Source organism: Kogia breviceps, chromosome 6, assembly GCF_026419965.1.
Source record: "Kogia breviceps isolate mKogBre1 chromosome 6, mKogBre1 haplotype 1, whole genome shotgun sequence".
Classification (NCBI taxonomy): domain Eukaryota; kingdom Metazoa; phylum Chordata; class Mammalia; order Artiodactyla; family Physeteridae; genus Kogia; species Kogia breviceps.
Genome location: NC_081315.1, coordinates 8,400,249 through 8,413,867, shown reverse-complemented (window position 1 = coordinate 8,413,867; position 13,619 = coordinate 8,400,249). Strand labels below are relative to the sequence as shown.

Sequence of the window (13,619 nt, the reverse complement as noted above, 5' to 3'; positions counted from 1 at the left end):
GGACCTTCATGAGGTGCCCTGAAAGGCAGGGGAAGCTGGTCACTCACCCCACTCCCCCTTTCCCAGTGAAGGGTCCTCTTTCTAGCTGGGCACTCCCTCTTGGTGCTGAGCGCTGTCGGCTTTGGGGATGGGATGACGCAGGCAGAATGAAGCTGTCCTCCCCTTCTTGTAGGTCACTCTCAGGTTTTATGTTCCACTGCATTACTGAAGTTTCTTAAGTGCATTCCAGAGCGCTCCCGGAGCTGGTTTTGTTCACGGGTGGACGGCTAAATGTTGATCTTTGCGGAAGAATGGAGGCTGGGTATCCTGCACTGCCATTTTGGCGGCATCACCGCCAGTCCTGCAACTCGGGAACAGCCAGATGGGAGAGGTACATAGAGCAAGGTATGTGGGAATGGGCATGGAGCTTCAGCGCCCTCTCCAGGGACACCGCTCGCCTAGCACACCTCCACCTGTTCACCAGCTTGGAATCTACTATTTGACCATCGATTCCAAACTACGGTCTGGGAGAAGTTCACAGGTCTAGGCTGACGACTAAATGCCCACCGACGCTCCAACGAGATCCGCAGCAGATGGCATAGAAGCCACACATCTGGTCGGTACTTTAGTCTCGTGATCGTAGAATTGCCTTGGGGAGCTGCACGGTGGCGGGACAACAAAGCTTACTGCACTACCACCACTTGCAGACAGGAGCTCAGGGAAGCCACCTGCCCCGTCACAATGTGTCTTTTCATTTGGGCTCTAGGCAAACCTCAGCTCTAGCTGTCCATGCCTGGTCCCATGTGCTGCCCACTCTAGCAGCTGGGCATAATATGGAGGAATGGTCAAGTTCACGTCCTACCACGGTGACAGTGAACAAGTCATTTTCTCTAAACATTCATTTCTTCATGTGAAAAATTGGGGTAAGAATGAAAATTATAGTTACTGAGAGCTTGTTATGTGCTAGGCACTGTTCTATGTGCTTTCCATTAATTCATTCATTTAATTCTCGTTACGACTCCACGAGGAAGGCATTATTTTTATTCCCATTTTAAGTAGGAAGAAAATGAGCTACAGAGAGGTTAAGAAACCTGCCCGAGGCCACACAGCTAGTAGATGGTCGAGCCAGGAGGGCAGTGGTAGCAGTTAAACTCAATAGCGCATGGATAATGCTTGGTGCAGGGTCTGGCCTGTAGTCATCACAGTCAAAACCTGGATGCCTATTTCTGTGGGTTAATCTCAGACAAAGCTTGATTTTCTTACCCCTGTGGCAGAAAGGCCCAGAAATTTCTCTCTAGTTCAACGTCAGCTGTGACCGAGCTCCTCCTGACACTTCAGTAAGTAAGTAAGTTATCAACTCTGTTACTGTGATTCCTGCAACTCTGGTCTCAAAGGGCTGGAGCAAGTCTTTTTCGGTAAAGGGCCAGATGTTAACATGTTTGTCAGGCTTTATAGGCCAGATAATTGCTGTCGCATATCTTTTCCCAACCCTTTAAAAAATGTAAAACCCATTTTAGCTCACAGGCTGTAGTTGCCAACCCTGGCTCTCCGGGATTATTAATAGAGAACCTTTCTAGTCATCAAAAAGCTTCCACACGGAGCGAGCGGGGGCTCTCACAATGGGCTAAAGTGCCTGGTTACACTTGCGTTAAACCCCACCCACCAGAAGTTGCCTTGTTTTAATGAGATGATTTTTTTCATTCAATAGGTACATTTCTGGAAACAGTGAAGAAACTTCCAAATGTTTGTCTGCAGGTGAGGGAAGTTAAGCAGGTAGGTGGGTAGGTAAATCTAGAAATACCTACCTAAAGAGTCTTCTAAAGCAATAGTGATAAAGGAAAAAAGAGGAGAATATTCCAGAAAAAGTTTTTAGAAAAGCAGCAACAGAATTTCATTCATGCAACAAACATTTAGAAGAATTTATTGAGCATCTATCTCTATGTACAGTAAGTTTAGAGCTCAGTGACCTTAGAAATTATCTGGTCCAATCTCCTTGTTTCATGGAGGAGGATTCTGAAGACCCCCGCCCCTCTCAAATTTAAAATAACTTGGCTATTTTCATTCAAAATTAAAGGTAACAGGCTTTTTTGTCCTGCAAACGGAGCACTTATGTATGCTCCTGAGTGTTTGTTGAATGGAACTTGTTAATGGAAAGCCACTGTTCTCTTTACCACTTTTAAACGATCTATTAAGTCAGGTAAAAACAGTACATGGTAATCCTTTTTAAAACTTATGGAAAAACTTTTTTTGCTGTGTATAAGTGGGCTAATTAGCATCAGCCATTAGATTAATACGTCTTAGATTCACCTTTAATTTCTCCTCTTCCCTTAAGGCTCCACGCCTCCCATCCCTCTGCGCACAGCTCTTCTCGGTCCACCCCGCTGCTCTCAGCTGCTGTCCTTCCCGCTCCATTCCTCCACATGTACCCTCATCCGCATTTTCTCAAAACCAGGCTCAACTCATATCACTGCCTCCTTCCCCCACCCCAAGGCTTAGCCTGGTTCCTCACCCCAAACATACTGTCCTTCTCCCCAGTCTTTCTTATTTACCATTATTCTGTTTCCTCTGACGCTCCCTTCGAATTCTTCCTGGCCCTTCCTTAAATATGCCCCCCTGTTCAAGCCCTTGCTAAGGCCTTCCCCTCGGTGAGAAATGCCTTTTCACCCATCAGAAGCTTCAGAAATCCCATCCATCCTTAATGCCATATGCTCCCCCCTACCCTGCTCTCCTCTTCATCCTCCCAGCAGTTGGGTTCTACTCTCTTGTGGCAGGAAGCAAATTTGACCTTCTATTAGATTACTCGGGTAGATGACTTAATTCTTCTACTGAAAACAAGCTACCCATTCTGCAAGTACAAGAAGAAATAGTTCTGGTTACGTTAAAACAGCAAATTTATTGCATAATATTGAACTATATGCACACACATAGAAAATAAACATTTCATATAACTGTATATCTTTTTAAATCTTGTATTATAAAGACTGAAAAACTACCAATTTAGCAATTGGAATAAGTTTTAAAAACAAAAAGCAAAAAATCTACAATCCTTCACTGAGATTTGATGCTGTCTCACGGTTCATAAATACTTCATTTTATATACATAAGTCTTTTCTCTAGTGCCTAGGAATTTAAAATTAGGCTGACATGGATTCTTTGCTCATGTAGAATTTTCTTATCCCATGAAGAAGGTTGAGTGTGTCATGACTTCTGAAATACCTATATTTGCTTCAAACACAATCCCTCCTGAAATCCCACTGTAAACACACATTTCAAATGCAATGAACGAAAGTTCCATAATAAAGAATGTCCTTAAGTCTTAGCAGTTAGGGAAGAAGAAAAAAAATAATAATCTGAGTAGAAATTTTGCAATTTAAATAGAAAACTAAAATAGACTGCATGCATCCGCGAGGAGAGGAGAGGAAGGGACATTAAGTCAGGTAACAAAGAATGGGATGGAGTGAAGAGAAAAGTAGGAGGGTGGGGAGGAGAGAGGACGTGGGAGAGACAGAAGGTGATAGGGAAAAGGATAAGCCATTCATTCTACTTTTCTGGGAGAAAATACTCCTTAGAAAATTAATGCAACCTGCTCCAAAAGCAAAATGATGCAAGAGGGTGAGGGCCTGTTACCTCTTGTTGTCAAAAGGGCTTGGCGAGGCCACCAGACAGAGTTCGGCTCAGCTGCAAAGCTAAGCAGCTCTGCACCCCTTTGAGGAGGCCCGGGAACAGGCAGAGCCACAGGGAGATGGCCAGTCCCTCAAGAACTGTTTTTTTAGGCAAGGCAGGTTTATGAAGGGCTCCCATAAATTCGCAAGAGTTCCGCCAAAGTCATGGACCCAGATTCAGCTTGTTGGGTTTGGGAATTTCTGAAGTAATCCTTTCCTTCTTAGTCCTTAGGGTTGGACGGCAACAAGCCAGGAGCATTTCCAAGGCTGCAGAGAAAGAAGATGTTCTGCGTGTGCAGGTGAGAAAGGACAGGTCAGTCAAATCATTCTTGCAGAGGAATGAGAAGTTAGGAAGACAAGGAAGCGTCATGAGGAAAGACCAGGGCTGAGAGAGACATTTGGGGAATGCGAGTTTAAAAATCCAATACCCAGGGCTTCCCTGGTGGCGCAGTGGTTGGGAGCCCGCCTGCCGATGCAGAGGACGCGGGTTCGTGCCCCGGTCCGGGAGGATCCCACGTGCCGCGGAGCGGCTGGGCCCGTGAGCCATGGCCGCTGAGCCTGCGCGTCCGGAGCCTGTGCTCCGCAACGGGAGGGGCCGCAGCAGTGAGAGGCCCGCGCACCGCAAAATCACAAGCGCAGAAGGAACAATGGGGAAGTGCCTTTAGAAACAAAATCGCTTCCCAGACAAGGGCCAGTTTCTCACCCCATCCCTAACCCGATTTTTCAAAAAGGTCACTGCTTACCACCCCACAAATGCATCAGTCGGGTTCAGGATTCAAAAGTTCCAACCCACTTATACAATTAAAAAAAAAAAAAAAAACCCAGAACTCACTCCCCATGATTTTCTGTGTGGGCCTCGGCGTGGACGTGGAGGAGGGAAGGGGAACCCGGGGCGAAGCCTCAGGCCAAACTGAACCCCTCGTAGTTGTCAAGGGCCTGGGTGAGCCGTGCACACAGGACCTCTTTGCTGCTGTACTTCGGGAGGTCGAGAAGGTTGTAGCAGGTGTGCGCCACGGGCAAGTACTCCTCCCCGCTGGCCGTGGGCTGGATGGCGATCTGCAGGCCGGCCATGCCGGAGATGGGGATGCGATCGCTGCCCGTCAGGAACACTGCGGAGACAGAGAGCGGGCAACATCGGCCGGTGAACGGGGAGCGGCTCTCTGCAGCCCAGGGAGGCGCGGAAGGGAAGGGGTGCCGCCCTGTGGCTCACGTGAGAAGTACAACCGCTTTTTGGGTGCCAGGGTGTGTTGTATTAATGTGAACAAATGCTCACTGCTAAAGCAAGAGGTTGCCTTTCAAACCCTGTATTTTGGTTTTATAGGGACAAAAAGTCTACGCTTTTCATTGGCTAATTTGAGACCCTAATTATACACTGACACAAAGCATCCATCCAATGGAAAGACGCTCAGAAATGCCCCCGAATAAAAAATGGCCTCAGTAAAATGTCTGGCCTCATAAATGGTACGAGCTTTCAGAAAATCAAAGAGGAAGGGAATTGCTGACCTAGGGAAAGAGCTGACCTCAGAAACCAGGAAGAAGACTGCAGGGTCTCCTCTCCCCTCAAGTGTCCGTGCTTTTATATATATACACCCCCTGGGCTGGTGAATTTCCATTCGGGATCTGTTTGCTTGACTTTCCCTGTCTCCCCATTTTTCTTAAACCAGAAGATCTGACACTGACGTTGTATGAGACATTTCCCTCTTGCGACACACTTGTGACTTGGAGGGGGAAAAAAGACCAGCCCAGCCTCCAGCACTAGATAACCTTCTTTGTGGAGCTGCTGGACTGGAAAATTACCTATGGATACAATGAGATCATTAGTTAAGAGCACTTTCAAATAAACCTGTCGCTCCCTGAGGCTACGTACGATACATAAACATTCTTGCCAAATCTGTAAAGCTAATAAAAATTTACGAAAGTCTAACGGTCTCTCTGAGCAGGAAAACATCTTCTTTTAAGGACATCCCCAGACCAAGGGCAAGCAACCTCATGACTGTCACAGTTCCACGAGATCCACGGCCAATCGTATCCTGGCATCTTGACTCATATGCCGCTATTTCTCAAGGGCCCTGCAGCTGGGCAGAGGGGAAGCAGGGCTCTTTTTAGGAGTTCTTCTCTAAGATCTCCGCTTCCTCTCATCCAATGGGGGGGGGGGGGGTAAATCTTGCATTAATACTAATATATGCTCATTCTTAAAAAGCAAAAGAGACTGCCTTTCAAACTCTGTTTTTTTCATTTTACATTGATAAAAACGTTACGCTATTCAATGGCTAATTTATGACTGATTATATACAATGACACAAAGATTTCTACTATTTTTAAAAGGGTAATTTGCTCATGTAAACTAGGCTTCACCTTCCTTTCCAAACGTACCACCATTCTCTAATGCCATCCAGCCAGTCACAAAGGACCGTTGATTGTATGATTCCATTTATATGAAATATCCACAACAGGCGAATCCAGAGAGACACAGCAGACTGGCAAGGGGTGGGAGGCTGGGAGGAAGTAGGGAAAGAGTGCTAATGGGTATAGTGTTTCTTCTTGGGGTGACGAACGTGTTCTAACATTAATCGATAGTTTCACAACTCTGAATGTACTAAAAACCATGGAACTGTACACTTTGAATGGCTGAATTGTAACAGTGTGTGTGTGTGTGAATTAAATCTCAATAAAACTACTATAAATCACATCTCCTCAGTTACATCTGCAGTAGTCACTAATATTTTCAAAAGGCTAGATAAGGGAGGTTAATCCAAACAATTCGATTTCATCAAGGTACTACTTAAAGGCATCACCTTCATATAAAATAACTAGTATTTTTAGAGCAATTAAAAACCAGTGGAATGCTTTTCTTCCTTTCATGCAACCCACCCCGTTACACAACAGATAAGGATTAACAACCTCTGTTGCGCCTCAGATATCACTAAGACAAAAAATGTAAATGTATTTCCTTCCTTACCCTTTACCACTTAAAAGAGCTGAACTTCACCATGGAGTATACCATCCTATACCATATGCAAAACTGAAATGTGGACAAATACCATACTGGTGTTACTTACAGAGAAACTTCTTCTTCTTTTCCAATGGGAACTCATGAAACGTTTCCCAAAAGAGTTTCACAGTGGGGTGTGCGGCTGAGTAATCGCCCTTGTAGATGGCAGTCTGCCCAAAAAAGACAAAAGGGAAAACATTATCTTCCAGAAGAATATGACAAGTGGACAGGTATCTGTATACCGTTTGCACCGGAGAGAACGAAATAACCACTGAGACGCGGGAGGCCTCCAAATCCTACTTGACCACAGAACACTTAAGAAAGAGACCGGGCTCTGGGCACGCTGCCCGGGCCGGTGCTGCTTCCTCAGAGGTAAAAGGCTGCACCTTTCAGGCTTACCTCCTCCAGTTCCTCCCAGTTGTAGCTGCTGTTCCCCACCATCATGGCCCTCAGTTCTGAAGGCTGGAAGAGCTCGAGCACTTTGCCACCACACACCTTGAGGAAGCCGCTGGAGAAAGCCGTGTACCATTCATGAACTGAGATTTGGAAGACGTAATTCACATACGCATCCACAAATTCCTGCCTGCCAGGAGACCAAAGAAACAGAGTATGTTTAGCCCAGAGTCTTGTAGAATTTATCGAGTTCCCCTTCTAACTGAGGCTGAGAGAGATGAAAAATCTCATTAAATGCTCTCCCCAGGAGGCACCCTACAGCATCTTGTGGTTACCACCCAGCCCTAGGATTCCACCCAGGGGGTCTCAGGTGATCTGGGGGCAGGGGAGGCAAGAAGGAAGCAGAGGGGGCCAGGTGGGTGGAACCATACTACTGACTTTATTTTACCTGAGGTGTTCCAGTTTTCATCTTGTTTATGGTCCTACATAATTTAGTTAAAAAAAAAAAAGACTTTTTCTGCTTAAAAGAAAAAGTCTAAGATAATGGTTCTAGACTACTTCCTTTCTCTTCAAAAATGAATAAAGCTAAACCCATCTGACATTTGTATCCTCCCCTACTTTAAAAGGTAATTTCCTAACACCTTACTATAAATCCCTTAATCACCTCAGGAAAGAACTGTCTTAATACAATGGCCCCATCTCACTAAGGATCAGTCAAATGCTAATTAGGACAATAGCTTCTGCAAGCCCGACTCAAAGCAAGCTGGCTTCCTGGGCTGCTTACTGTAGATAAGGAGATGGTTTTCTGGGCAGGTTTCTGCAGGTTACAGGTCAGAGTGCTGGTTTGTTTTGTTTTGTTTTTGGTTTTGCGGTTTGTGACTTTTTTTTTTTTTTACCCATTTTTAAAACAATTGAAGTGTAGTTAATTTTGAATGTTGTGTTAGTTTCAGGTGTACAGCAAAGTGATTCAGTTATAATATATATGATATACATATATTCTTTTTCAGATTCTTTTCCATTATAGGTTATTACAAGATATATCAATAGAATATAGTTCCCTGTGCTGTACAGCAGGTCCTTGTTGTTTCTCTGTTTTATATATAGTAGTGTGTACACGTTAATCCCAAACTCCTCATTTATCTCTCCCCCCACCATCCCCTTTGGTAACCATAAGGTTTTCTATGCGTGTGAGTCTCTTTCCGTTTTATAAATAAGTTCATGTATATCATTTTTTTGGTTAGATTCCACATACTAGTGATATCATATGGTATCTGTCTTTCTCTGTCAGAGTTCCCTTTTTAGATATGGTCTGGCCATTGTCTGTATGTATATTCCGTCTCTGACTAGTGGGAATGTAATCTGTGCACTGAGGCATCAACATCTGGGAGAAAAAGTTGCCAATACCTGGAAAAGTTGAGAAAGTCAATACCCTTTAACCCAGCTACTCTACTACCAGCTAGTGCCCCAGAGCGACTCCTCACATGAGTGCACAAGAAGACAAGTACAGGGGTGTTCGCTGCAGCATTCTCTTGTAATACAGAAAACTGGGAGAAACAAAACTAAATATCCATTAATAGGAGAATGGACAAAGACAAGACAGTCAAGTCATATGACGGAAACCATAAAGCATAGCACTTTATGGAATTTTTGTCCAAAGGAATAGACTCTCAGGAACAATGCTGAGTAAAAACCAAGTTTTTGAATGTTAAGTGCAATATAATAGCACGTATGTAAGTTGTTTCTTTAACACTTAAAACATTATTATCTATGAGAGACAGTGGCTCCGCCACTTATGGCTTGCGACCCTTGGGCAAGTTATTTAATCTCTCTGTGCCTCACCCTTTCCATCTGTAAAATGGGGAGAATACGAGTACATAACTTATGGGACTATTATTAAAATTAAATGAGTTAATACATGTAAAGTTCTTAGAACTGAGGCCGCCTTGTAAATGTCAGTGATTATTACATCGTTTATGGCTATGAGATTTTGTGTATGAGTATGAAATTATGTATAGGACATATATAAAAAATGTGTGTATTTAATAAAAGTATTATGTAAAAAGATCTTTGTCTTAATACACATATTATAAAAATATAAAAACATGAAAGAATATGCATAAAATTCACAGGAGTTTTCTCTGTGTAGGAAAGGAGGATAAGAGGAGAGGAATAGGATTAAGGGGGTATACAGAAGGAATTTCACTGGCTTCAGTAATTCTTTTTTTAAAAAAACCTGAAGCAAATACTATCTGTTTAAACTTTGATCATAGATACGCAGAAGTTTGTCATATTAGTTTAGTGCTTTTGTGTGTTTATGGGTTTTTTTTCTAAAAATTAAAGAAATCAGACACTTTGAAGACAGATACTTTCCACGTATCCTCTGTAATACATACTTCACTTCCCAAAACTACAATGTGAACGTTCTGGGTTTCCTCCAGGAAGATCTGGTCACCAATAATTAACCAATCGACCCCGATAACTAACTGTAGCATGAGCCCTGACAGGTTGCGGATTTTCCTCCCCGTTTTTGTAATGTAAGCGCTCTGGCTGTGGAGAGGAATAAACACATTGCCAGCCACACAGCCAGGTCGCCTCTCCCTGCTGAAGTTCCTTTCAAAGATCTTGGTCGATTTTGATAACTGACCATTCGGGCCACTTGTTTTTGTTTCTCTTCCCACGCGTTAAATTCCTGCTCTTATGTTTTAAATTTCTAAAGAGTGAGCCCGTGAAACCCTCGGGCCCCACTGTCAAACCCCCAAAAAAGCAGAACCCCAGACCCTCACCCCGACTCTCTTGCTCTCTCTCCACCACCCCTGACCCAACTTTACTGTGTGGCCCTGGTGTGCCATGAAATTTCCAGGTCTTGTAGGTAATACACCTTTATTTTTTTTGCAAAGTGTCCTGATGGTTATTTCTGAAGGGCTCCTTGCAATCACATCAGAACCACGGGGACTGGTCCAGTCACAACACTGGTTATTGACAGGCTGAGACCAGCTTAAAACAATAACCAACAGGCCATGGAATATGGCGGACAGCAGGGTAGACAGGGGTTCGAGCCCAGGGTCCGCCCGTGTCCTGTATCTAAGCCTCTCTTTTCTCATCCTTAAAATGGGGTAAATGTTCAGTTTTAAAAATAAAAGCCACCAATGTAAAAAGATTACTGTACGTCCTAACTGTAGATGCTGAAAGTTCTCACAGTGCAGACAATACACTGCTTTCCTGAACCCCATTAGACAAAGCCTGCAAAACAAAGAATGTTGCCTGCCATCCCGTTCTGTAAGTATCCAGTCATAAGCCACTGCAGTCACTGACCTACAGTGCACACTGAAGGGAATTCAGGATGAAAAACAGGGTGAAACATTCTGTGTTTTTTAGTACCTAGACAGCTCCGATGCATATCAGGAAGAACTTCAATGACACCGGATTCTTGCATCCTCCCATACATAAATAAGCACTAACACCATTAACTTGAGATAGCTGAGGGCTTTTTTGTGATTAGCAGTAATCGTTTACCAAGGTGTCTGTTTGACCGTATGCATTTCCCGGCCAAAACAATTCGCGCATGTTGGCTCTTTCCAGACCTCTTCGGAGCAGTTCCTCAGCGCTGTCTGAGAGGCTGCAGTCCTCAGTAAGGCCCCTGAAGAAACCCCAGAATCACAGCTCTCATGCTGTGCATTTTTATTTCAGTCAAGAGCTCTGGCAACCATGGACGGACCCAGAGCAGACTTTTCTCCTTCACCTGAACTCTCCAAGGATCTGCACCTTGGTACCAGCAAGGGCCCTTGTGCCTCCCTGGGGAGTCCAGACGAATTTGGCCGAGTCTCTCCTGGTCTCGGATCTCCTGTCTTGGTTGACAGTCCTGACTTTTATTCAGTAAGTGGGTAAGACTTTTCCTTTGTAAGATTCTGAGAAAGTGCCCAGCTGAGAGAGAACGGGAAGATTTTGTCCATTTGGAAGACACTGGAAAGGCTCAGACGGGGTGATTAGGTAGGAGGCTGACCCGATGTGTTTCCTCAAATCATCTACCCTAACGGGATCTGTCAGAACCAAAGTGAAGATACCGTAGGAGAGCTTTCAGCTCCAAAGAAAAGAGACACAGCTCCTCCTGGCCGGTCACAGCTTTCTCGGCAACTGAGGCATTTATGGCAGTGGTGGAGGAAGTCCTCACACAGTGCAGCAGGTCCCTAGGGAAAGCCACTCCTTAAAACCTCATTCAGCCAGGGGTGCACGTCTAAGAATGGGCCATTCAGTGCTCACGGCCCCCAGAGCATTTTTAGGCTGCCAGTAAGAGAAACCCAGACACCTAAAAGAGCTAAAACGACTTTAGGGTGACGCCGGGAAGAATTAAGCTCACAAACCGCACGTCGGCCCACCAGTTTTCAGTAGTGATTTTATGCTGACAAACCAATTTGAAAATGAGAAATACCGTCTCTAAAACGGAAGAAAAAGGGGTGTCAGAAAACCCCTGACCAATACCCCAGACAGGTTTACGTATCATACAGAACTTATACTTGCAAGTACTTACTTACTTAAGAATTAAGGAAATCCTCCCTGAAATGGCCAAGAGGGGGCGATTTTTTTGGCATTCCCTAACTGGTTTTTGCATAAGCAGTTAGAGAAACGCAGCTTGATAAAACATCTTTCAAAATTCTGACCCTCGGGGCACGAAGTCCTTCTAGGAGGAGCTTGCATTTCTCTCCCTGCATCTTTGAGATGTAAATGTTCGACCAGAGCTCTCAAGAACTCTTATCTTACTCTTATCTAGACCATCTTTAAAGTCCTGCGACTGAGGGAAAAAGAGGCCTTTTAAACCCAAGCGAGTAAACTTAACTTATTCCAACTGTTATTTATAAACTAGTTGAGTTTTATACTGTAATACCCGATTCATGACTAAGTATTAAAATGAAGGTATGAGATCTCTGATTACATCTGTCTATATGTCTGTGTGTATGTTATAGATCTATGTCTTTACTTCTGAATAGTGTTGCCAAAATTAATTTGTAAATGAGCTCTACTTAATTGGCTTAAAGGAAATGAAGCACGTATATACAGTCTCAGAAATATAAAAGAAACTAACCCAAATGAATTTCAGGTTCACATGATCTGGGAAATATTCGGTATTAAATTAATATTTGGTATTAAACTTAGTTTAAGTAATACAGACCCTTTAGAGTCATCGACATTCGGTGTAATACTTTTATTGCACCTAGGTTTATTAAAAGTCAACTAAGATCTTATTTCTATTACAAAATTTGTCAGCAAGAAAAATAACTTGGTATGATGAAATTTTTATAAGTAAATTAAATGTAAATGAGATAAGAGTTTTTAGGTGAACCCTTTAGGGATAATTATGTTTTATGGTATGTCTACTTAAAAACAGTTTCTCCAAATATTTGGTTACTTGAAACTTTAGAGTTTTGCTAAATTAGATTAAATGATGGAAGTTTACTATCTAGATCATTCCAAAATAGAATAATATACTGAAACATTAATTACTAAATACAGACTTCCTTTTACAGAGAAAAGAAGATATTCAGGACTATTAATAAATATGTTTGGTGCCACACAGAGACATTTTCTATAAGAAAGCACATGGTTTTTAGAAATTATCAACAGTATTCATAAGTTTGTCAATCTACAGGATGCTAACATAAAGGAAAGTTTAAAATTGTTTACTTCTGGGGCTTCCCTGGTGGCGCGGTGGTTGAGAATCTGCTTGCCGATGCAGGGGACACAGGTTCGTGCCCCGGTCCGGGAGGATCCCACATGCCGCAGAGCGGCTGGGCCCGTGAGCCATGGCCGCTGAGCCTGCGCGTCTGCAGCCTGTGCTCCGCAACGGGAAAGGCCACAACAGTGAGAGGCCCGTGTATCACAAAAAAAAAAAAAAAAAAAAAAAAAAAAAATTGTTTACTTCTTAGCTTTCACTAGAAATTAAGGTTTTTAAGAGTTGAGAATTCTAGTTAATACGTGTGATTAAAACTACTAAAATTAAGAAGGGAAACATCTTTGTATGCAAGGAAAAAACAAGGTATAAGGAATGAAAATCCATTTTGTTAAGGGAAAAGAAAGTAATTTTGTCCTCAAGAGAGGTTAAAAAGAGGGAAAGTGAAAAAGGAGTATGGAGGTTCCTTAAAAAAACTAAAAATAGAGCTACCATATGATCCAGCAACCCCACTCCTGGGCATATATCTGGAGAAAACCATAATTCAAAAAGATACATGCACCCCAATGTTCACTGCAGCACTAGTTACAATAGCCAGGACATGGAACCAACCTAAATGTCCATCGATAGATGAATGGTAGGTGGCACATATATACAATGGAATATTACTCAGCCCTAAAGAGAAACAAAATTGAGTTATTTGTAGTGAGGTGGATGGACCTAGAGTCTGTCATACAGAGTGAAGTAAGTCAGAAAGAGAAAAAGAAATACCTTATGCTAACACATATGTATGGAATCTAAAAAAAAAAATGGTACCGATGAACCTAGTTGCAGGGCAGGAATAAAGAGGTAGGCATAGAGAACAGACTTGAGGACATGGGGTAGGAGGGCAAAGCTGGGGTGACGTGAGAATAGCACTGACATATCTACA

The 13,619-nt window shown here is 43.2% G+C and overlaps 1 protein-coding gene across 7 annotated transcripts in view; it reads right to left on the bottom strand.

Moving 5' to 3' along the window:
• Positions 1-2,854: 2,854 nt before the first annotated feature.
• HERC3 (HECT and RLD domain containing E3 ubiquitin protein ligase 3) overlaps positions 2,855-13,619 on the bottom strand; it is a 130,508-nt gene continuing 119,743 nt past the window's right edge. For 5 of the 7 annotated variants that reach the window (XM_059066832.2, XM_067035498.1, XM_059066835.2 and 2 more), the window contains 3 exons: positions 7,033-7,216; positions 6,701-6,803; positions 4,276-4,750 (listed from right to left, as the gene is read on the bottom strand). In XM_059066832.2, coding sequence (XP_058922815.1) covers positions 4,542-4,750; positions 6,701-6,803; positions 7,033-7,216 — 496 coding nt within the window. In that variant the 3' untranslated portion in view covers positions 4,276-4,541. Of the gene's footprint in view, positions 3,929-4,275; positions 4,751-6,700; positions 6,804-7,032; positions 7,217-13,619 lie in introns of those variants that run through there. The other 2 variants (XR_010840961.1, XR_010840962.1) reach the window with 1 other exon arrangement.